Below are 24,303 nucleotides of genomic sequence, written 5' to 3'. Positions count from 1 at the left end.
TACACAATATTATAACGGAGGACACCAACCAGCCAAGGCAATTGCTTTCTTGTCATTGCAAAATCATACTTTTTGGTAATTGTTTCCACCAGCTGGAGATGTCACTCGTCGTTTATAGGTTGGACTATTAGGTGGCGCTTGTGCCACCTCTAAGCTGAAACTGTTGCAGTAGAGTATAGATAGGGCGAAATGGCATACGAGGATGGACACAAAGCGTGTAGGGGCTGTTTGATTGCCTATGGCCGTGCTAATCCCTATAGACAGTTCCACCCAGTTCCTGCTCCTCCCCGCCTAAAACACCTCCTCATTGTATGGTACCTCTTTGAGCTCGCTTTAATCAATCCTTACCATCAAAGTTTGCACTGAAAGTGCCTGCCAATGTTTTTTCAAACCAGTTTTCTGTGAGTTAATGACTTAATTGGAGCTGTAAACCAACCACTGGTGTAATAAAACCAGGTCTACCTTCAGCCACTTGATTTATAAGCATTATCCATGTCCTTCACTGAAGTCGTTAAAAACAAGCATTGGCAAAGCCAACCGTTTTTGGCTTGTGTACAGCTATTTGGCATTTGCCATGCACTGCTATTAGATACTTACATTTTTGGCCAGTTAATATCACTACGGCAGTGCCTAGAAAGTGACCTTCAGACGCCTACACGAAAGCCCAAACAATTGGTAATGCCAATGCTTGTTTCGTTTGTTACTTTAAATTAATGAAAAGAATAATGTACTATAAAGACATATTTTTGTAATGTTTTTTTGAAAAACTAATATTTAAGTTCTCCTCCCAAAAATAAATGTTCTAAAAATATATTTTTACATGAACTTTCTTTGTGTTTGCCCATGGGTTCTAATAGCTTTATGGACCTCGGGCTGTACTGTTATGGGCCCCCATACCTCGTTTGACCTTTTAACTTCTTACGGCCTGCCAAGCCTTGGTCGCACTACACCTCCCCCATCTGTTGGATTGAGCCTGAAATGGAGGGGGGGGGGGAATGACATATGACTCATCGAATTTCTTTGTTACAATTTATCTTTGCTAAACAGAATGAGGGCCAGGCAAACGCGTCAGTTAGCCTCTTTGGCATTGGGAAGCTTTTTTTTAAAACCTGCAATTTTCTAATAAAGCTCTTACGTTTGACAATTTTGTTGGGTAAGTTTTGGTGTTTTCCCAACTATTGGTGTTTTTTTCAGCAATTCATGCAGCATCTTGGTGGAATCCAATTGTGATGGGAGTGCAGCTTCAAAGACTAAAGGCCTTGGAGTCCTTATTTTGGTAACTAAACCCACGCTGAGGACATTACAGCGTTAAGCAGCACTGGCGAACCTTTGTTTACTCGCGCTGGGAAGCATTTCAAATGTCTAATGCGCCTCGCTGCGTCAAATACTTCCTGGAAGCAGCGAAGAATGCATACCCTAAGGACTTCCTTCAGTTCGGTGTAAACTGACAGCGTCGGAGGACGTAGCCGGAAAGCACCGTGGGGGTAAGTTACGTTGAAACTAAACATAGTTTGGGTGTTTAAGTATGCTGTTCCTCATTTCACCTCACTGCACGGACATCTATTTCTCTGCAACTAAGTGATCTTCACACGCACGCGCGTGTGTTTTTTCTTTTTGGATTCACCATTTTATTAAGCACTTTTTGTGCTTTGGTAATTCTACACCTGATTTAATCTAACTACAAACGATCCATGGCTTCCCAAGCCAGCATAGAGGCTACAAGAAAAGAACAGGCAGCCAGCCTATTCAATGAAACCCTATCAACAGTTAAAGAAAAAGATTCAGCAAGAACAGACAAACCAAGGGACAATAACGAGATTTCATTATTGAAAGAACTGGAAAGATGAAGGAAAAGAGAAACAAGTAAATGGTGGGAAGAACATTCCCTACAGAACTATCTGGATGTGGGCAGGATTCCACGAGGATTGAGAATCCTGACAATACCGTCTTTTGAGGAACAAGATCCCATCATGCTCAGAGAATGGGAGGATGCTTCTGACCAATGTTCCAATACTTTTTTATGCATCCTAGTTAAGTATGCTGGGAGTGACCATACCAAAATACTTGCACAAATAGAGGAGCTTGAAGAGAAGCTAGAGTATCAAGGAAAGTGAAGAAGGGAAGACACTTCAAATTAACATAGAAAAAGGTTTAAAAACATATGAAGAAGATATAGGGCCTCATTACAAGTATGGAGGTAATGAAAAAAGGAAGGTGGAATGGCATTCCCGGCATCGTTGACGGGCCTGGGCCATTAAGAGCCGACAACCCGCCAATACCCCCACCACCCATACCGTGCCCCTTCTTACCGGCATGCACACGTACACGTGCCCCTTTGCGGCGCCAATAACGGGATGCCGCTAACAGGAGGACATCACAAGTTACGCGGGCATGCACTTACCGGCATCCCAAAGGCAGTAATTGGGGCCTGCACAATGGCGGCAATACAGGCATCGTGGACCACCCGCAAATAGCACCCTGCAGTGCAGGCAACTGCCACAGGTGCACACAATCACCACAGGTGGAGTCAATGGAGCCTGTCCCAGTACAAAAGGAGTACACCCACACACCCCTGCCTATACCAAAATGATACCACTATCTGTTGCAATCATGGGGCTGGAGGACAGGCCTGTACTGCTACAACAGCAACAACAACTATAACAGGCAGCACAGAGGAGACGCAAGAGGAGAAGGAGGGTGAGACAGGCCCAGCAAGTTCCACCAGTGCAGCCAGTGGTACCACGTATGCAGCCACCAATCCCTCGCATCAGACCCAGTCCATTCAATCTAACCCCTGAGCAGATCCACACCCTGTACCGGTTGGACCGGGACACCATCACCACCATAGTGGACATGATACACAACGACATCGTCAGCCTCCTAGAAATACGCACTGCCATCCCCCCACTACTAAAGGTGGTGTCTGTGCTCCACTTCCTGGCCACAGGTACCTACCAGCACACAGTGGGGCAGCTGCATGGCATATCACAACCACTCTTTTCCCCCATGCTGACCCAAGTGCTTGATGCCCTCCTGAAGCACGCAAGCATCCACATTTCTCTACCACGGACTGGCCAGGAGCTCGCTGACACCACAGTAGGCTTCCATGCACTGGCAGGCATGCCCAATTGCGTCGGTGCCCTCGACTGCACCCATTTAGAATTGGTGGTCCCTCAAGCCATAGAGGAGGTGTACCGCAATCGCAAGCAATACCACTCCATCAATATGCAGATGGTATGTGACTCCAGCAAGATCATCACACATTGCTGTGCCCGATATCCCGGATCTACACATGATGCCATGGTGCTGCGTAACTCCACGCTACCCCGCCACATGGAGCGGCTTTCTGGACGACATGCCTGGCTGCTCGGTAAGTTACCTGACTGGGCCATGGCAGTGCATTGAGGTTGTGAGGTGGGGGGGATGCATACTCCACCTGGGTGTGATTAGGGGGGATGCATACTCCACCTGGGTGGGATTGGTGTCACGACCCTCGCCCAAAACCCCCTCTGGCAAACCCATTGGCCAGGTGGAGTCAGGACTCGGGCCTCTAGAGCCTGGCATCCTCTTCAAAAGCCCTCATGGGGCCAGTCCTGGCGCCTATGGTGCCAGGCTCATACACCATGAAAAACAATGTGCTTGGGTGCTACTTTATTATATTGTCAGCCAACATGGAGGCACCCACATAGCTTGGTTCCTAAGAACCAAGCTATGCGGTCTAGTGTTTTGGGTGTAGTAACCTAGGGACTACTTTACCTGGACTATTTTGTTGGGGCTATTTAAACCACACCCGATGCTCACCATGTCCAGCTATTCCCTCGAACCTCGGAGAAGCAGAACCTGCAAGGAGACAAAAGGAACATCATTAGCATCAGCATCTTACCTGCAGTCTTCATCTTTAAACACTCGCAGCTACTGAGAACAGCTTCCTCGATTCTGCACGCCTCCCGGACAGAACGACCTGAAAGAGGAAGATAGAGGCAACATTAAAGAAAGCAGTAGAGACATTACAAATTACGAACTGCTCAAAAGGCTTACCTGGCTGGTCGCCTCTCGGCTTGCACCACTCTGCATTCCATTCGCGGTGAAGAACACTGCAACCTACAAGGAAGGAAAATGCAGGTTAGCAAAGGCAAGACTTTGCTGCGCATAGCGCTTGCTCACCGCATCATAGCGCTCTTAATGCGCCATCATTTACCAGCGGGGCTCAACCAAGCCAGTTCGCCGTGCTGAAGCTCTGCATACCTAAGGGAGAAAAAAGAGACATTTTAAATAAAGAAAGGCATGCAGGATAGCAACAAAACTAAAGAACAGCAATAAGACCTACTGAACAATATCAAACGGGCCGGCGTCAGTGAAGTAACTGGACCGCACTCGCCCATGAAAGACAGCGCGCCCCTGCAAAGAAGGCAGGACGGAGAGCACACCTAATTCTACCACAAGGCAGAACCTTCCCCGCAGACCACATCAAGGCAAAGCTGAGAAGCATACCAGCGAGTAACCCGGCTCGGTGGCGTCCCTGTGGATACCAGGTGAGCGTAACAGTTGGGCGGTGCGTGGACAATGCACTCAGAGCTAAACACTGTTATACTGAACATCCCAACCTGAACATGACACATCAATGCCATACATAAGACCAATGCCGCATATCAATGACAACATGCCAGACGCACAAGCAGGCCACCATGGATATGTCAAGCGATGCGTGACTAATCATGATTACAACTGTGGCAATGCCGCTAGTGTGGTTAGGTACAGAGTAGCATACACTGCAATAATGGGTGGCAAGACATCGTTCCACATCCACAGTACATCCGCATCAGCATGCAAGTGAACACTGCATCATCTGTACATTGCAATCCACACTAGTAGACCATTGTGCATTACACAATGCATCAAATGTACATGTGTGCATACACACAGGGACATGTGCATGTCAACACCAAATAGCTGCAGACATGGCCGTTAATCCTAAAGGTGTCAGCTCAGTTTCACTCACACATACCTCTTTGTGCTCCCATGAAGGTGATGGAGGCTATCCCTTGAAGCCGTCGCTACTTACCCCTGTGCGGAACACGTGGAACAGGCACGAAGAGGAGTACAATCGGGTTCGTACCTGTGTTGTGATTGAGCAGACCTTTGGCCTATTGAAGACACGGTTCTGCTGCTTAAGCAGGTCTGGTGGAGAACTCCTTTATGGCTCTGAGAAGGTGGCAAAGATCACCATGGTCTGTCATGCTGCACAACGTGTATCCGGAGAAACATACCACTGCCACCTGACATTGACATGCATGCACCGGGTGAGGATTCTGAGGATGATGATGGAGGAGAAGCAGCACCCCTGGCAGCACGTGATGCACAAGATGGCCGTGCTGTACACCAATCAGTGATTGATGATTACCTCTGAACCAAAGGAACGTTGATGGTTATGTGTCAGTACTACACTGAGCACTGGGACCGTGTGGACATGGACACAGCGTGTGTGGGGAGTTAGGCACTGTGCGCTGTAATGAATAGAATGAACACACACGGAATTCACAATGTCCAGGCATTAAATGATTTTGAACACAACGGGTATTAAGTAAAATTACAACATAGTGATTCCTCCCTCCATCACTAACACGCCCTCCCCCCAACACACCCCATACCCCTCAAACAACCCATACCCCCCATAAACACCCCCTTTATCCCCTCAACACCACCAACACCACCTCCCCCTCACCCATTGTCATCTCACACACAATGTGTTTTGACTGGCTATTTCTGGACTTTTTATGGGTCGGGGCAGCATTTCTGTCTGCCTTTCACGCACTGTGCCTTGTCATCCGCACAGGGCTGCAGGGAGTGGAGCTTGCAGGTGTGGACGATGAGGTGGATGCGGATGGGTTTTGCAATGCTGGTGCCGGTTGTTGGTGCTGCAGGTGTTCAAGCATTCTGTTTAGGACCTGTGTGACGGCACCCAAACTGTCACGTATCATAATGGCACATGCATTGATGGCCGTAATGGTTCCTGCATTCGCCTCCTGGATCTCACAGCGTGTTTCCTCGCCCTCGGCTACATACTGGTGCACCAGCTCGATGGAGTCCTGGTGGGCCTCTACCCTTGACAGCCGTGCCTCCATGTCAGTGGGGGCAGTGGCGGTTGAGGGTGCTGCGCCTGGGTGGGCCATTGTAGGGCTGGCCTCTGGGGTGCTTGTAAGTTGCGGACTGTGCAGTTGGACCGCTGGGTCCTGCATGGGGCTGGACAATGTGCCCTGAGTGGTGTATTGGGGGGTGGATGGGAGGCTTGGGGCGTGGGGACATGTATTGTGCCGTCTAAGTCCTCGTACTCCTCCGCTTGAACATCCACATCACTGAGTGGGGCTGTGGCTGCTGCCTCACCCACTGAACTGGTGACTCGTCTGCTGCTGTTGTCTCCTCAGCAGCCTGCCTGGCCTGCACAGGTTCCCTGGGTTGTACTCTTGGCCGCAGTGCTGCCCCGGAGGTGGAATACCCAGTACTCTGTGGTCTGGCCCTGGATGTTGATGGCCTTGGGGCAGGGTCCTGCTCTTTAGCCTCTGCATCCTTGCCTGTGATGGAACAAGCAATGCAGGGCATCAGTGATGGTTTTAGATGCATGATGCATGAGTTGGTGCTGTACAGTATTTCATTTCGCATGCATTGCATTCTTGTAGGTGTCACTCAGGGTACTTTCAAGGGAGGGGTATATCGGCATAAGCCGTTGCTTCTCCATTCGGCACTGATGCGTGCCAGGTGGCATGCCATTGTATTGAGGTTTGTGTGATGTATGACATGCAAATGGTCACTGTGTGTTGGGTATCTGTTGGTAATGTGATTGGCACGCAGCATACATTTCATTGTGCCAGGGTTTGGGCTTCCATCTGCACATGGATCTGTATATGTGTGTATGATGGGCCATGCATTGGCTTTACTCACGTTCAAATCAGTTGTACTACGTCATGGTTTAGTCTACTGGGGTTTGCAAGGTCACTCACCTCCATCTCCCGATGTCGCGACACTCGTCTCCATTTCGCCAAAGACCTCTATGGACTCCATTTGGCTGGACGTGCTGTAGGTCTCTTCCCAGCGCATCAGTTTGACTGAGTGGGCACCCCCACCTGTGGCCATGGCCTCCCTGCGATTAGTAGCCAGGAAGTTCCGGACATGAAGACATAGGTCGTCCCATCATTTTTTACAGTCTGACTGTGCGGTGGTGGTGCTAACCACTGACACCTTGCGCGCAACCTCCTCCAAGAGTTCTTTCTTTCATAACAGTGCTTCCCTTTTGAGGTTGTTTTCAAAATCCTCATCTGCATGGGCTGCATGGTTATCAGCCAGCACGTTTTGCTCCTCTTCTGAGAAGCGCTTCTTGCGCAGGTGGGGGGTTGTCTTGCGGGTAGCCTTCGACATGCTGGCTGGTATGGCCCTGCTCTCGCCTCTGTATCACTGCTGGATTGAGAGGATTGCAATGGGTTGTGTTTTTAATGATGGCCGCCGGCGCATTTCCTGTCCCGACGCGAAGACGTTATTCCGGGTCCGGTATTCCGAGCCCGGTATTAGCATGATGTTATTACCGGGTCGTTATTAAGGGGTTGCTTCTTGGCAGAGGCGGTATCGGTGGGTCCCGTGATGGCGCTATCGGAGAGGTTGGAGGGCCTTTTGCAGCATGGCGGTGCAGCCATTACCGGCATGGGGGTTCGAGCCTGCTCACGCACTCTTAATCAGCCGCTATTAGCGGCATCAAGGGAGCACGGATGCGCTACTACCTCCATGCCGCTAATGACTCCGTTTTTAACGGGATTCTCGTAATGAGGCCCATAAAATTGAGAAAACGGCGCAAGTTTCTGCGAGACAAAGGTGATTATGAACAGGGCAGAGTATATACCTTTGCAACGGTTTGATAAAATGAGACAAAAGACAAGGGAGACAGTGGTTCCTTCAGGATCTGAAAGTGAAGCAAACCAAGAATCCACAGCATCCACTTCGGAATCGGACATTACAGAAAACGAAGGTGAAGAACCAACAGTGCGCCTCAATTTTTTAGAGGAAATGAGGCTGCTATGCCAAGATAGAAATGAGGCTGTTCAAACAACAAAAAAACTTGAGGAACTCGCGCCACAACAAGAGGAAGAGGAGGGAGAAAGCAATGAGGAGGGGGTAGAGGGGCAACAAGTTCAAGCGGCAACCCTCCCCCAAGATCACTGCGCTCTGGCAAATGAATGAAATTATTGAGTAAAGTCTAAATGAGCAACAAATTGTCAACTTATCCAATCGTGTCTTGACACCAGAAGAGATAAAAGTTTTCAAACTAGGTTTGAATTTCTGTCCCCTAGCAGGTTATGATTATGTACAAACAAGGTTAGACCTGGACAGTTTTGTATGCAAATTGCAGCTAAAGTTTTTTGCTACAAATACATATAAAACGAAACCCAAACCGATGCGGGAAGAACAGACAGATGTCATCATTGCAGATATGGATACTCTTACTACATTAGTCACTCTACAACAAGAAAGGGAACAGACCATGGATGAAGCATTTGAAAACATAGAATTGCCTGGTTTGGAGACACTAGGCATTTGTACAGATTGGCTATCTAAAAGTAAACTTAAATGCAAATCCAAGTTCAATCCTTTGAGTGCTCAGAATGTCCACATCGAAGCGTTTTCCAATGTGGTTATTGATGACCTCAAACAAGAAAGAAGGAGAAATAATAAATGCACTAAAAGCAATCTTTCTTGGAAACAACAAAAACCCTTGTCAGACATATGCAAAATGGACAAATACATAGTTAAACCCACGGATAAATGTTGCAATATAGTCCTAATGAACAAGCAGGACTATGTAAAAGAAGCTTATAGACAACTCAATGATGTCAAATGCTATGAAAGACTCGCGACAAATCCCATCCAACAAATGCAAAGTACAATCTGGGATTTTCTAACAAAATGGAAAAACGCAGGTATCTTGGAGGAAGAAATGGTGAAATTGCTATTCACAAAATATTCAGTTACCCCCATGATATACTTCATCCCAAAAGTTCACAAAAATCCTGCTAGACCTCCTGGGAGACCTATAGTGACACTGTGCGGCTCACTCCTCGAAAATATGTCCAAATCCGTGGATGAAGTACTTTGCACCTTTGTCTCCACGCTACCCTCATATATCAGAGACACTAAATACTTAGGTAAAATCGATGACCTGCCATGGGAGCCAACATCGTTTATTGGCCACCATGGATGTGGTGTCACTGTATACGTCAATTCAACATAATGATGGCATAAAGGCTTTTGAAACCTTTTTGAAAACCCGATCTCTCAACTACCTTGATCATTCCACCATGATTCTTGAAATGGCGAGACTCTGCTTAGAAAACAATATTTTTCTCTTCAAGATGAGTTGTTTCGTGAAATTCAGGGTACCGCCATGGGTACTATGTTTGCGCCATCGTATGCAAACCTCATGACGGGTAACTGGGAAAAATTAAGGGTATGGGCAGAGGAAAACGAGATCTTCACAGACAAAATAATATTATGGCTATGCTACATCAATGACCTAATTATCATTTGGAATGGCACTCCACAATCATGGTGAACATTTGTTGAACTTTTGAATGTTAACAATTTGAATCTGCAATTTACAGAACACACTGCACATTCTATTGTGTTTCTTGATGTGAGAGTCAAAATTGTGGAACAACAAATTGGGTGTGAACTCTATAGGAAAATTACAGGCGCAAACATTCCTCTTCACGCAAACAGCGCACACCCAAAGAGCCTTCTGTGTAGCATTCCATACGGCGAATTTATTTGCATAAGACGGAACTGTAGCGATGTCAAAGATTTCCACCTAGCAAGCCAAACCACAGCCCATAATTTCTTACAACAGAGGTACCCCAAAAAAGTTAGTGAAAGATCTTACCTCAAAGTTCGGGACATGAATAGACCAGATCTGTTGACGACTTCTAAATCTGATTCTCGGGATACAACGGAAGAGAATACTACTAGATTAATTCTAACATTTGGAAGCCATTCACCTATCATACGAAATATCATTACCAAATACTGGAAAGTCGTGAAGGTGGATAAAGACCTAGGCAAGTTATTAAAAGAACGGCCTGACAATCTTCCGTAAAAGTATGTCCATAAAAGATCTAGTAGTACAAAGCTATATGGTCTCTGACAACACTCACAAATGCAGTAATTGGCTCTCAGGGGGACAAAATGGCTTTTTTAAGTGCAGCAAAGGCAAAGTGTGCAAATATGCTTTTAATTGTAGCAGCTACATTCATCCCATTCTTAAGACATCTATACAAATTCAGGGCAAAATCTCCTGTGAGTCTGAGCTATTTGTTTATATCCTGATGTGCCCATGCCACAAGTGGTATGTTGGCAGCACTAAGTGTAAATTAAAAGTATTCATTGTACAACATATCAGAGCCATTGTCAACAAGGACCATACGTATCCCATGGCCAAGCACTTCTCTGAGTTTCACGATGGAGACCCTAAGACTCTCACATTCTTTGGCATTTACAAAGTTAGAACAGGCCCGAGAGGAGGCGACAGCGAAAAACTGTTGCGACAAGAAGAAACGAAATATATAATTGACTTTGAAAATAAAAATCTGACGGGCCATAACACAGATGAGGAACTGTATACTTTCGTAGGAGTATAGGCAAAGTATAACATTTTCTTGTTTTTCCTCGCTTCTTTTCCTCCTCTATCTCTGTTGTCTTCTGGAACATTATATATTCTCTTTGGAGAAACAACCCATTGATAAACTTTCTCTCTATCTCTCTTTCTCTTTCCCCTCTCCCATTTTCTTGCTTTTTCCTGCAGAGGGTTGTTTGTTAATTTATACATTATTGTACTTCTATTATAACTTGTTGACATTTACCCATACAGATATAGGGGACCTAGACTTAATACATAACATACTACCATGTCAGCCTCAGAAATAAATAAAAAGATACAGATAGGATCCTCATCACCAGGTGGGAATAGATATAGATTTCCCAAGGGGCCGTGAAATTAATTTGTGAGCGAGCATTGTGACATTGTTCTACAGATGTTGCTATTTGATTTACATGCATTGAACAGTTATTACCATTGTATTGATTTATTGTACAGGCTTCACTAGCACTTTACTGTAGATGATGGCTATACAGCGTACATAACTATCATTGTTATATAAGATATTTGCAGCATAATACATGATGGATGCACATGTTATTAACCATACGATAATGCAGCTCCTTCTTTGCACCATGCACTGGTACTTTTTTCAATATACTTGCTATTGGATCCATATATACTGATCGGCTATTGTTCTTGTGTTGATTGATCGCAGAGATGGTATCAGTATGCGACCCATCAGTTAAGTATATTATATGTACAATTATTGTTTTTAATTAAGGCATTTGCACCTTAACATATGACTGAGATATAAGGATCCAGTCATACAATCATGCTGCTTAGTATCTTTGCACTATGCACTGGCACTTTAATAATAATGTTCGATACTATTAAATCATGCTGCTTATTACTTTTGCACTATGCATTGGTACTTTAACAAGATAGGACTAACACATAAAAAAACACGTAAGTATGCAAGTACAGTCACAGCATTAGATATACAATAGCATTGAACGGATACATGAACAATAGCAAATGAATCAGGGCACATACGCATACCTGACCGAAACTACACAGGTGCATTACAAATTACGGCATCACAGCATTACAAATTGCATTATCTTCCAATTTGGATCAAAGTCAATTGTGGATGGCAAAATGTAAATATGTGTATTTCTTACAACTAGAGGTGTAGACTCATGTGCTATGGTTCAGAAAACATATGAGATTAATATATCTGATGTTTGTATATACTGGTTGAATCTTAATCCTGCAGATATCACTGTGTGTCTATACATTGAGAACAACATGAGTCTTTTCAAAGATGGCCTATAGCAATAATAGTAGTTAGTTAAGTCACCTTGACACTGTTTGCTAATGTTTGTATAGGTTAAAATGGGCTCCCATTACAGGGCGGAGTTGCTGTGAGCAAGCCACAGGAGTGTGGCGAAACACGTCAGTTAGCCTCATTGGCATTAGGAAGCTTTTTTTTTAAACTGCAATTTTCTAATAAAGCTCTTTGTTTGACAATTTTGTTGTGCACTTTTTGGTGTTTTCCCAACTATTGGTGGTTTTTTCGGCAATTCGTGCCGCATCCCGGTGGAATCCAATTGTGATGGGAGTGCAGCTTCAAAGACTAAAGGGCTTGCGGTCTTTCTTTTGGTGTGTATATATATATATATATATATATATATATATATATATATATATATTTGATAATTACTACTTTGTTTTGAGTATATTGCCTTTTTCATTTGTTGATGTGTGTTTCATATGTCCAATTAATTGTCATTGGTTGCATATTACAGAACAGTTTGTGAACATTGTCAAACATACTTTTTTTTCCCTTGAGAACAAATGTGATGCATACTGTCTATTGCTTCATGCATTTTCTGATTTTGAATTTTATTTGGTGAAAATGAAATATCGCAAATCTATTTAGGACCTATTGATCTACAAATAATGTTTTTAAAAAGTCATAATTGGAATATATCTGCTCACTCTATATCAGATTAATTTGGTCTTGATATTCAGTCCACTATAGCCATCCTTTTCATTGACTGTGTGGTTTACAATATCAGATCTCTAAATGGTTCATTTGGGGACGACCCCTTTCTTGTTTAAATCTTTATTACTCATTTGGCCACTAAATGCTTTTGATCTTCCCTTTGGATATTGCTATAAATAACCATGACATTTTTTTGTAATGTTTTTTGAAAACTTGAAATATTTAAGTTCCCCCCCACCCCCAAAATAAATTTTTAAAAAATATATCTTTACGTGAACTTTTTTGTGTTTGCCCATGGGTTCTCGTAGCTTTATAGACCTTGCCCTCGGGCTGTACCGTTGTTATGGGCCCTTATATCTCGTTAAAGGCCCTCGCTACGTTCAGGCCTTTAACTCCATCTTCAGGGCCCCTAACTGCCGGTACGGCCCTCGTGTGAGGTCTATAAAGCTATTATATTGCCTGATTTACCACTCCTCCTGATTTAGAGTTTGGGAAACCAAATAGTTAAATTCCCTGCTTGCGAGTAGACGTGAAAGGGGCAGTAATTGTGGCCGTAATGGTGGTGGTTATGGTTGGCAGTATTGCTGCTCTAGCCTCGGTGCAGTCCACTTGAACAACCAGATCTCTCAAAACTTGATGACAATCCGTATTTATTACTTGCAGTAATGGGATTACCAGCGGTAGTACCGCCAAACTCTTAATGAGGCCCATACACTCCAGGGACAACAGCAGCCCTTATAATGTCACTTTTTAAGACCTGTTGGATTACTATTTGACAATTTTTCCATATACCTTTACAAGTATTGCTGCTTAGATAATTTTTTGTTTCTAACAGTGCAGCAGAATTATGTTGCTAAAAAAACGATTGTTTGCATTTCTTTTTGTTCTCTAGTGCTACTACAAATGATTTTAGATGACTCTGCCCCCTCATACTGCACATCCCTCTTTTCCAATTGAGGCGTAATACCATGTAGCCTCTTTTAGGGGCAGTCCTTTGCTGTCGATTAAAACAACAGTTATTGGGTGAGGGTCTAATACCCAGGTTTTTAAGGCACCGTCCCAGGCACTGGTGAATTACTGGCATTCCTTGGAGTATTCAGACAATGCTCAAAGCTAACCGTGCTTGAGCACTGTTCTAATTCTAAGGGGTTCCTGATTTGGGTTTTATTTTCAGTTTAATGTATTTATGCTTTGAAAATATAAAGGATTAAAGAGATTTTTTTAAACTCTTCTCTTCTGCGATCTGGCTTAGCAGGAGAGAAGCTTATGAATCTGGGGAACATTTGCCCACTGTAGAACGGTTTCCTCAGATAAGCAATCTTATTTCTGTTTTTTTTTGTTCTTCAGGTGACAAGCAAATTTGAGCTCTACACCTCCTACAGTCCCTTGGTGACCAAGGCGGGTGCAATCAATGTCATTACTAAACTGCTCCGCTGGATTAAGAAAGAGGAGGACCGTCTCTTCATCCGCTATCCACCAAAGTACTCCACCACACCAGTCCCAGGCAAGAGTACGAAGAGCGGAAGAGGGGGTGCCGACCGAATTGATGCATCTGAGAATGGTTTCTTCTCTGGGCTCTAGGTCACAAAACTGGAAACAAACTTTAGGTCACTTGACGGCAGTCTGCTTCACTTCAGATGGTCTCGTCAGTGTTACAAGCACTTCATGGCATCTGTCTTGGATCGTTTTCCCCTCTTCAACTCTGCCTAACATCGCTCTTCATGAACTCTGTCTGAGGTGTGAATACCATTTCAGTTTTTGGGATTTTCATGTGCTGCTGTTTTTAAAGTCTTAAGTCTTCGGAATCTCCTTAGTCTGTCTTTCACTGGAAAGGCAAAGGGGGCTATTGCGACTTCTCTCTACTATGCTTAATCTCCTTGTTGATGTTCTGGCTGTTCACTGTTCCCCTAGAGTTATTTGTTGGTGTTCTGTAAGTCGTCCATTAAACTGAACTCAACATGTTTGTTTTCTTTCTGTCTGCTCAGGCATTAGAAGCTCCTCATTTATTTTCTAGTTCTTCTCTTCTGGAAATTCCATATTCTGGTTCACTTCTTAACTGAAATATCCATGTTCTTTTACTACCTATCCTCTGAAAGCTCTGCTCTGGTTATTAGTGATTTGGTGAGCATTGGCTCTTTAAAGAAGTTCCATTTTGGTTCAGTGTCCATTCTCGAATCCTTCTTTGTCCTTTGTGCAGACCCCATATTGCTGACACATCTCCTGGAACCTTTCGGTTGGTGTTCTAGTTGTCGTCTCTTTTAAAATCTCCATATGTGTTTTGTCTTCATGTTCAGCCTTCTAACATTGAGCACTTACCTTAATGATCCACTTGATAATAGCCCATGTGTGATTTTTCTTCATAAAAGCTTATTGGTGGAATTAATTCCACCTATCTACACTGCTTTTAGACAGAATATCTTCAGCCAAAGTGCCAGTGTAAGCCCAGTAGTGGTTACTTCTTGTCTTTTATATTGCAATATTTTATTGTTGCCCATATTGCTGGTGTGGCCATATATTTAAGCTGGTACTAGTCCATGAAGCAGGCCCACAACGCAATTTCAAGAAATGTATTGATTTGGAATTGGCTCGTATTTTTGTGATACGTGGATTTTCTGAAGGGACATTGCAAAGGGCCAGCCTTCCTCGTAAATAGCTCAGTAATTCAATGTCCAGGTAATGGTGCCCGGCAGGCCTTCAACTTCCCAAAGGAAGCAAATAAGGAGACATGAAGGTGGGCATGTTAGACTTACCCATATTAAGATCCAACTCTGCTGACTCTTTCCATTGAATTATGGGACCATCAAGTCTTTTGCTCCTCGGATCCTGAAAGCCTTAAGATGGACTGCAGGTTCAGATGGTGATCAGGGTCCAACTCTGCAGACTACAACACCATGTTCTGAAAACCCCAGAGATGACTTGGCAGCCAGTGACCCTGTGTAAGGGAGCACGTTCACCATGTCTTGCACGCAAGGCTCTGTGGAATTGTATGAGATTAAAGTTCATGAAAAACAAGCAGACTGATGGACTGCCAGTCTTTGCAAGGTAAACATTTAGGGGTTTTGTGGTGTTCGAATTGTATTTTAGTGCTGAGGTTTCTTGAGCTGGCAAAATAGTTTACAAACAAAAAAATAAATGAAAGTCCAGCATGTCTGGGTACTTTTTCGACTGTGGATTTAGGACACTTAAAGCTATCTGATCGCTGCCTTGACAAGGCTAATGAAGAGTGAAGAGCTTTTACTTCAGTTTTCTGTGTTCAACCTGACTCTGCATCCAAGCCTAAATACCTCTAAAATGCAAATCTTTCCAGACAGTAGTCACCAGCAGAAATTACTAGAAAAAAATAAGTGTTGTTGCTTTTATTTACATGATGCTCTTGGTGCCCAGGTTGTCCCGTATTTTACCCCCTGTTGAGCTTTCTACCTACACAGGTTCTTATGGTGGTCATAAAAATAAGGAAGGAGCTTTCAGTTGTGCTTTGTAAAACTGAAGGAGACCATCAGCACTGGGCCTTAAGTCTTCTTCATTGAGCTTACATCAACATTGCTCTGAAAAAACCTAACACCCTGGTTAAGTCTTACAGGTAGGAGAACCAAAAAATGCTTATAGTCACAAATGATAACCTTGCGTTCGGTTTAACCACTCCACATTCCGGAAACCTCTTAAAATAAATGAGACTTTACAGTGATGCTCATTGTCTCGTGTGATGGTCTGCATTTTAGAACCTCCATCAGCCTGGGGAAAAACACCCTTGTTGGCAGATTGTCAGTGCAGAAACATAGTATCTGTAGATGACAAAGCTTTCTTGTTAATTTCAGAATATCAGAACATTTCCAAGGTGGCTGTCTGAGCTGCAGCATTTTCAATTCTGCAAGAGTTCTATTTATCTAGGACGAAACCAGGCCAGTCTGACCTAAAGAGTATAACCTCATCACAGATAGGAGACCTGCCATAGTACATGACAAGGTGGCTTTAAGATGGTCTGTTTATTTGCAGTGGAAGTAACGTGAAAACCTATGCAGAATCAAGCAATGAATACTTGGAGCTGGCCGTGTAGAGTAGGCCTATTCGGTCAATATGAAGTATGGACAGTTGTACTTCTTGGCAACTAGCTTTTTCGCACTGATTATGGGCTCAGTTTAGCTGTTTGTGAATGGAGCCACTGAGTCTGGGTGAACAGCTACCTCTTTCTAGCTTGACTCTAGCAGCAGTTCTAAGTGGCCAGCAGGAGTATTCCGGGATTTAACAGAACGCACTTCTCCCTTTGCTTTTGAGATGGCAACGTGGAGTTTCATGCAATAGGGTCTGCACAGAACGTCATGGATCATGAGTTGTTACTCATAGTGGTGTAAGCTGGTTTACGTATTATTGGTATTCGTTTATTTATTTCTAAAGCGTGGTGTATGTATATTAGAATATGGAAGACCCTTATGTATTTTGTTCTACTCTGATATAACCATGGAGAAGACGTGCTTTCCTTCTTCCCTGTTGAGTTTCTGCCACTTAACAAAGGGGGGGATTCTAACTTCCCATGGAAGAGTCTACAGACATAATCATTTGTATTGCCTGTTTGGGCTGCAGTCACGCGTAGTAGTACTGATGCACATTGTGTATAAATGCAGTAAAGAAATTATATATTTTATGTCCGTCGTCCTTTAAACAAAATGTAAATTCAACTACCTGTGGTTCCTTCAAGGAGAGGGCCTTGTAAGGGCCTGTTATTTCATGAGGCAATTCGCCACAGTTTTGTTAATGAGGGGGACCCTGGAAAAGTAGCAGAAGAGGTGTTTAATTTCCTGGTCAAAGGAACATTTGAAAAAAAATGTTCATTGTGTAAATGTGTGCCATCCCCAATAAGCCATCGGCAACGGTGAACATTGCCCATGATGACTTAAATGATGTTTCAATTTTGATAAACTGTGGTATAGAAGAGGTAAGGTGCCGTTTCTGCCACTTCCTACAAAGTTGAAGGTTTTGACCGTTGGATGGGGCGGGGTGCTATTGTAGTTATTGCAAAATGGGTGTGCTTTAACACTCTAATTCCCTGCCTCCTTCCCCACTCCTTCCTCCAAGTATACCCTTAGATGTGGTTTAATATACTGCAAACCATATCACAGGTTGTAGTGGTTTTCCATGTGGTGCTCTACTGTGGACTTTTGGCTACTCCCTCATCTTGGTTCTCATGTGTATGTATATTCCGACAAGTTGTCACATGGTCTCCTGACCTGATGCACATGCCCATACCATAATGTGGCTGATCTACTCATTTGTTATAGTGAATAGAAGATGGTGGGCAGGGTTGTACCCTGCACGAACCCTTAAATTGGCTACAAATCAGTGTGGACGAGTCAACAAAGCTTAATGGTATCCAGCAGATAGTATGGGACTCGCATTTGGTTTTATTCCTATCATCACCACTCTGAGGTGTGCCTCTAAACCAATATTTCCCTATATTTATTAGCGCTTGAAGTGTTCATGGTGTTTTCTCGTTGGTTATTACTCTTGTGATATTTTCTTTTTTGGGGGAGGGGTGATGCAAATAATAAAATCAGTGGATTCCACATGTTTTGCTCTTCCCTGAGAGATAGCAAATTTGACTGAACCCAAACATTTTGAAATGTGTTTGTTGTCATACCACTTTTTCCTTGTTTTTATGTTTATTTTGCCTGGAATTGTGTTCTGCCTGTTATGTTTTTGATTCTTGTGGGTTTATTTCTGTTTTTACTTTGCCTGTTTTTTATTCCTTGGCAGTAGCTTTCCTCCTTTTACTTGTTTTCAAGGCACAGGTCACATCCAACAACTGTTAAATCCATAAATCAATTCTGCAAAGCTTCAATACAATTGTTTTATTACTGAAACCTGAACACCATGTCTACCAACTGTGTTGTCTATCCCACCTACCTCTTCCTCACTGCTCAAATCAAATATTTCTTCCTAGAAATGAGGTTGGAATTAAAGGAAAAAAAAATTGTTTACATTGCATGAATCTCCATTTGACAAAGGGCTGTTTCAAGCCTTATCCATATTCCTATCATGTTGAACGGGCAAATTCCAGCTATTTCTTGCGTGTACAGCGAATGTAGGGGAAAATGCAATCTATTGTTTTAAAAAAATAAATACATGTTTTAAATTAAGAAAGTGCAGCCTGGCCATCATTCAGTGGAGATTAGGAAGAACAGGTGACTCCTAGTTGATGTCAGATCTTGTTACTTCGAGACCTAATACAGAGGAATGACAATTTGCTGCAAAAGAACAGTTCCCAGCCAATGCACCACTTGCGAGGAGGTGGCTGTGTACAGACCATGCTCAACTTGGTACACATTTTAGGGGAAACACATTAACGTTTTTCATTACCCATTTTTGCATATGAAAATTAAGTTGCATGCTCTCCTAAACTTCTAAGCATATTATCTGAGAATTCTATAATGTTATCCTATGACGTCTTTACTGCTCCATACTGATACTAAATCCGACCTCCTTACTTTTTAAGTTACTGTAGTTGAAGCTCTTATCACAGTTGTGAGCCACGTTGTATTGTTTTAATTTTTGGCTGCCATTCATGGAATCTTCATAATTATTGTTAACCCAGAGTTTCTCTATCCCTGGGTCAAGTGGATGCTGGAACATTCTTCAAATAATAAACCAAAAGGAAATTCAACTTTACCATTAAAAGAAAATACCCACATGCAGTGGCCCAATACAACTGCCTTCAAAAACCATGCACAAGTGAGTCCCTCGGTCTCTTGCACCAGCGCAGCCATCTTAGTTCTATTTTTCACTCATCATAAGGGGATCCCAGACACCTTTGACTTGTATGCAGCCCATTCTTTTCTATACAATACTGGCCTTTTTTCCTTCTGAACGTATTTTTTTTTTTTTTAGTCTTACAATGTTTTGGTTTCACCACGTTAAGCTCTTTTACAACCACATTTCTGGACTGCATCAACTATTTTCTGACCGCATTTAGTCAGAATTTGCAAAGCTTTTGCTGCCACTCCTACTTAAACTTCATTGCTATAATTTAAGAAATGCACCATTTTTGGTGCTGATGTAAAGACAGACGCTCGAAGTGCCTGTTCTCGATTTGAAAAGTTAACAAATTGGCGACGATTTTTCTCCGAGCAGGATGATTCCGTACAGGGCTTTGAATAAATGGTAGTAAGATTTCTCCAGTAAATTGAATGGGATTGCCCATGCAGGCACATTCTTCAGAAAGGGCTTTTTTTAGGAGCACCTCAGCAAAAACTGTTCAAAGCTTGTCTTATTGTAGTGGAAGAGAAGCAGATTCAGCTAAGTGTCCACCAGGATAATGGATGTCTTCAACCCTCCCGTTGTGTCACCAGACAACCCAAGGTCACTAAAAGGTGGTTCCAGATTGAGACACTTGTCGTCATGCCACTCAATGTGGAGACATCGTTTTCCCAAACTGTGGGTGTTGGAATGGGAGTTTGGGCTAGTCATCAAGGTGCCGTTGAGGATTTGTTGGATATTCAGAACAGCACTGTGATGCTGGAAATGCATCGGATGGACAGGGCCTCCGTATCCTTGTCTTTTACTGCTGTTTATCGTGTGTTCTGTCATGTTTTCCACGCAGGAGTTCATGCGGGACTCCTGGCGGTGCAGCTCTCATTTGGTTTTGGTGAACGGATCCATGGGATACCCTTATGCCACCCATGGGTAGGGGTACAACCCTGTGCCCCTAGTGTATGTTTTTGGGCACCTGTGGGTGGCCCACAGAGCAGGGTACGGGCTGGTGGCAGCTCCGTGCTTAATTGACTGGTGCCCTGAGCGTATTCCATTTTGGGATGCCCAGGCCCTGTCATTGGAACCGGTAGATTACTGATGGAGACAAGATGGCCCCCGTGGCCTCTTGCCCTCCATCGCCTGTTACCTTGATCTTCCCAAAGTCCTGGGAAGCCCTGACTCTGTCCCTTCCTCCTGACTGGCTGTTGGGTGGAAGTTCCATATATGGTAGTGTGGGGAAGTGCTGAGCAGACTGGCTGGAGCCTTCCCAACGACCGTATGTTGTGGGTATGCCTGTGGGTGGGACCTGGGTGAATGGAGTGTGTGACGAATACGCATTCTGTGTTGTGGGCGTCTAGTATCTGGTGGTTGACACAATGACTGAGACAGCTCTGCCCGAAACTGGTATGAATGCAGTGTGGAGTGTTGAATGGCTGGGTACTTGTCCCAATACACACAACTTGTTGCGAGTGTCTCGAGAGAAGTGAATGGCCTGAATGCACTATGCACCTGATTGGCTGCCTGCCTGCATGAATGCCCTTCTGACCGATTGGTTGCCTGAGAGTGACCCAGCAGAATGAATGAGAGACCAACTAGTATATCAGGAGACCTCTCACTGCTGGTGTGTTTAGAAGCTGAAGAGTAACTCGGGTGAAACTGAAGCTTGACCTTGAAAGCCTGCTGCAAGAGAAGAATTGCTGTTACTCTCCTTCACAATCTGAAAGCTGCTGTGCCTCCAAGGACTGACCCAGAGAGGACCTGGTAAGGCGCCCTCTTCCCGAGCTACAAGGGACCATCGTGCACAGCTGATCTTTGCCAACGCTCCCTGGTAGACAGACCTTCGACAGGCTGCCGACCCGAGACGGTGACTGCCGCGGAATCTCAAAGAGAAGCACTCAGACTGTTGTCCGCCACTGTCGACGACCGCCGTTGCCGACCGGAGCCGCCGTGCTCCCGTTTGCCTAAGAACTTCATTTTGATCATTGGACGCTCTCGTCTGCATCGTCGCCCGCTTTATCCCGCTGGAGAAGGCCGGACCGTCGACGCGCCGAGGAGCATCCGCCGGTGGGTTTCCCGCCACCTAAGGACCACAGAGACGCTGACGACTCGACGCCCTTGCTGGGCCACAGTTCTTCATCATCTCTTTGCGGTCCAGAACTATCGTCACCGAGGTGCCCCACACGCCTCTTCCTTGCAGGACGCCAACGCTCTGTCGTCGACGAGCACCGCTAGGAACGAAGCTGCCACTTCACTGCCGTAGTTCCACCTGTTCACCGTCGGACATTCGACGACCTAGGACTCCTGCTTTAAAGGGCCGTCGATTCCCCGACACCGAACACCGAGTTCCTCAACGCCTCTCGACGATCCGTGGCTCCTGCTTTAAAGGGAGTCACTCAAGAAGGTTCGGTCGACGCATCTTCGGAGAACTCTACTCCACCAGGTACATTAGGGTGGGGGGGTAAAACCTTAATAGGAGGAAATAAGACTATTGTTTCAACCATCTGACGTTCCTGCCTATCTCTATTGTTGGTTTCCTCGTTATTGATCTGTGTGACATTTTAACCGTACAGTTGATGCACTTTAATGAGATTTGATAACCTTGGTGGTACCACTTTAGAATTGTATATATTTATCATTGTTGACTTCCGAGTACAAAGTGCATTATTGTGATTGTGTACATACCTTTGAGTATTGGTTATATAAAGACTGTGTTTTCAGTAATACAGTGTGTGGACATTCCTTTGTGGGGGTTCGGGGACTACACTGTACTTAAGAACCAGCCTGCATCACCTCCCGAGAAGCTAGGCCTTGATTGCTCGTCCATTGCTACCAAATAGAGAATCTTGGCTGGGGTCCTCTGCGCCACTCCTATACCATATAGAGAGCGGAAGTACAGACACCCCCTACCAGTCTTTACAGTTGCTACACAAATACTCAAAGGAATCGAACAACTCCACCTCCTAAATGACTATCAGTCAAAGTTCCACCCAAAGTGTAGCATCGAGACAGCCACCATGCAGGTGGTGGGTGATGCTCTCCAAATCATGGATAAGGGCGACTCATGCCTCCTTGTCCTCCTTCACCTCTCAGCTGCATTCAAAACCATCGATAACTGCATCCTTCTCTCCCTTCTTGCTGACAGGATGGGATTCTCTGACACTGTCCTGAATTGGTTTACCGCCACCTCTCGGGCAGACACCATGCTGTCCAGATGAACTTGTTGCGTTCTAACCGACTCCAGGTCTCCTGCAGAGTCCCCCAAGGCTCCATCCTTTCACCAATCCTTTTTAACCTTTACATGGAGTCTCTGGTTACTCTGCTCAAAGATCCCAATACAGCCACCCACCACTATGCAGACGATACTCAGTTGTACATGAGAGTAAATGGCATGCAAGATATCATTTGTCTCCATGTTTACTTAGCCATCATCCAGTCCTGGAAGTAGACTGCCTACCTTAAACTAAACCCATCCAAGACTGAATTAGTCATCGATCCACCCGTTAAAAAACAAATTGTCTGACCACCAGGGGACGCAGGCTACATGGAAGCCTGAGAGCTCAGCTCCCGAGGAACCGACAGTAGAGAGTGAATTTCAGATGTTTGCTCAACCCGCAAAACTACAGACATCTGGCATCTTTGTAGAGGAAGGGGTCCTGCATCGCTGGCCAGTATGCTGACTAAAATCGGACTGTTCTACCCGCTAAACGCTGCCGGCGAAGTTGCCTCCCCTGCTCGTGCGCGGAGGCCCTCTGGGGAGGAGAGCAGTGTGGTCGCCGGGTTGTGTCGGTGCGCCGGACATCACGGCGACAGCACAGACAATTCTGCATTGGGCTTGGGGTCGGTGAAGGCCCATTGAGAATTATGCCTGCACGAGGGGCGCAATAGCTACGCTTGCCACACATCCCTGAATGAAAGCAGCAACACAAGGAAAAGCCTCCGTCCCTGCACACCGCCACTAAGAACCTCAAGGGTTCTATCCGCTCCAAGATGACCGCCGCCATCTTTTTTAACTTAATTGTATGCCTCACTGCCTGCAAGCAGCCCGCCCCACCAGCTGATTGGGTGCTCCACGGCTCAAGCAGCCAATCTCGATTCGCCAGAAGGCAAAGCCGGCCCGAAACAAAGGCACACAGTTAAGGCACTACGCCTGTCCAAGCCTGTCCTTGCCGGTCCCTGCCACCTGCCAGGAACGCTGCTCCTTTGCGCAAAGGACCCACCATCTACCCAACGACGCCCCCGTTAAAGGTACTGTACACAAGAACCCTGCTTCTTCGCCAGTTGTTTATTGATGCCCTCTCGTGTTGCAGCTTACATCTAGCCCGGCTCCTTCCTCCCCGTACAGCTGGGGGCGGCCGCCTCAGGTCTATCACCTGTAGCAACTTAAGCTGCTAAATCGAGAAACTAACTGATCTATGTAATACTAAAGCTGTCATTAAGCCTCCCCTGCATGTAACTATTGTGCCTCACAAGTATTTAACTCAGTATGTTGATCTGCACTCCACCCTTACTCTGCCACCCCTTATCTTGGGTACTTCAGTGTATTTGCGCATACTAGCAAACACAGCCACTGTGCTGCCATTGTTTAGCATATACAGCCTGTGCTGTCCTCTACTTTGCCACCCCTAGCCACTCTAGCATATTCACCAGCAACTGCTATATCTGCCTATCTGCTAGCCAAGGCCTAACCTGCACTCGCCTAGCTCAAGCTCAATCTGCCCTTTGTGGCTGCACTTAACCCAAGTGGATTTTGCCCATTGTGTCTGCTCCTAGCCGAAGTCAAATCTACCTATGTGTATGTTCCTAGCCTAAGTTGCTTTTCCCCATCATTATCCTCCTAGCCTAAGTTGAATCTGCCTACTGTATATATTGCTAGCCTAAGTTGCTTTTGCCCATCGTTGTGTTCCTAGCCTAAGTCGATTCT

The 24,303-nt window shown here is 44.8% G+C and overlaps 1 protein-coding gene across 8 annotated transcripts in view; it reads left to right on the top strand.

Annotated features, from left to right (window-relative positions):
• LOC138569515 (uncharacterized) overlaps positions 1–18,776 on the top strand; it is a 485,233-nt gene extending 466,457 nt beyond the window's left edge. For 7 of the 8 annotated variants that reach the window (XM_069647563.1, XM_069647558.1, XM_069647562.1 and 4 more), the window contains one exon: positions 13,989–18,776. In XM_069647563.1, coding sequence (XP_069503664.1) covers positions 13,989–14,222 — 234 coding nt within the window. In that variant the 3' untranslated portion in view covers positions 14,223–18,776. Of the gene's footprint in view, positions 1–1,194; positions 1,485–13,988 lie in introns of all 8 variants that reach the window. The other variant, XR_011303250.1, reaches the window with a different exon arrangement.
• The last annotated feature ends 5,527 nt before the right edge of the window (positions 18,777–24,303 follow it).

The sequence above is a fragment of the Ambystoma mexicanum genome, chromosome 2q, assembly GCF_040938575.1.
Source record: "Ambystoma mexicanum isolate Mex_15411 chromosome 2q, UKY_AmexF1_1, whole genome shotgun sequence".
Lineage (NCBI taxonomy): Eukaryota > Metazoa > Chordata > Amphibia > Caudata > Ambystomatidae > Ambystoma > Ambystoma mexicanum.
The sequence above is the reverse complement of the archived record's forward strand: the minus strand, read 5'-3'. Positions and strand labels throughout refer to the sequence as shown.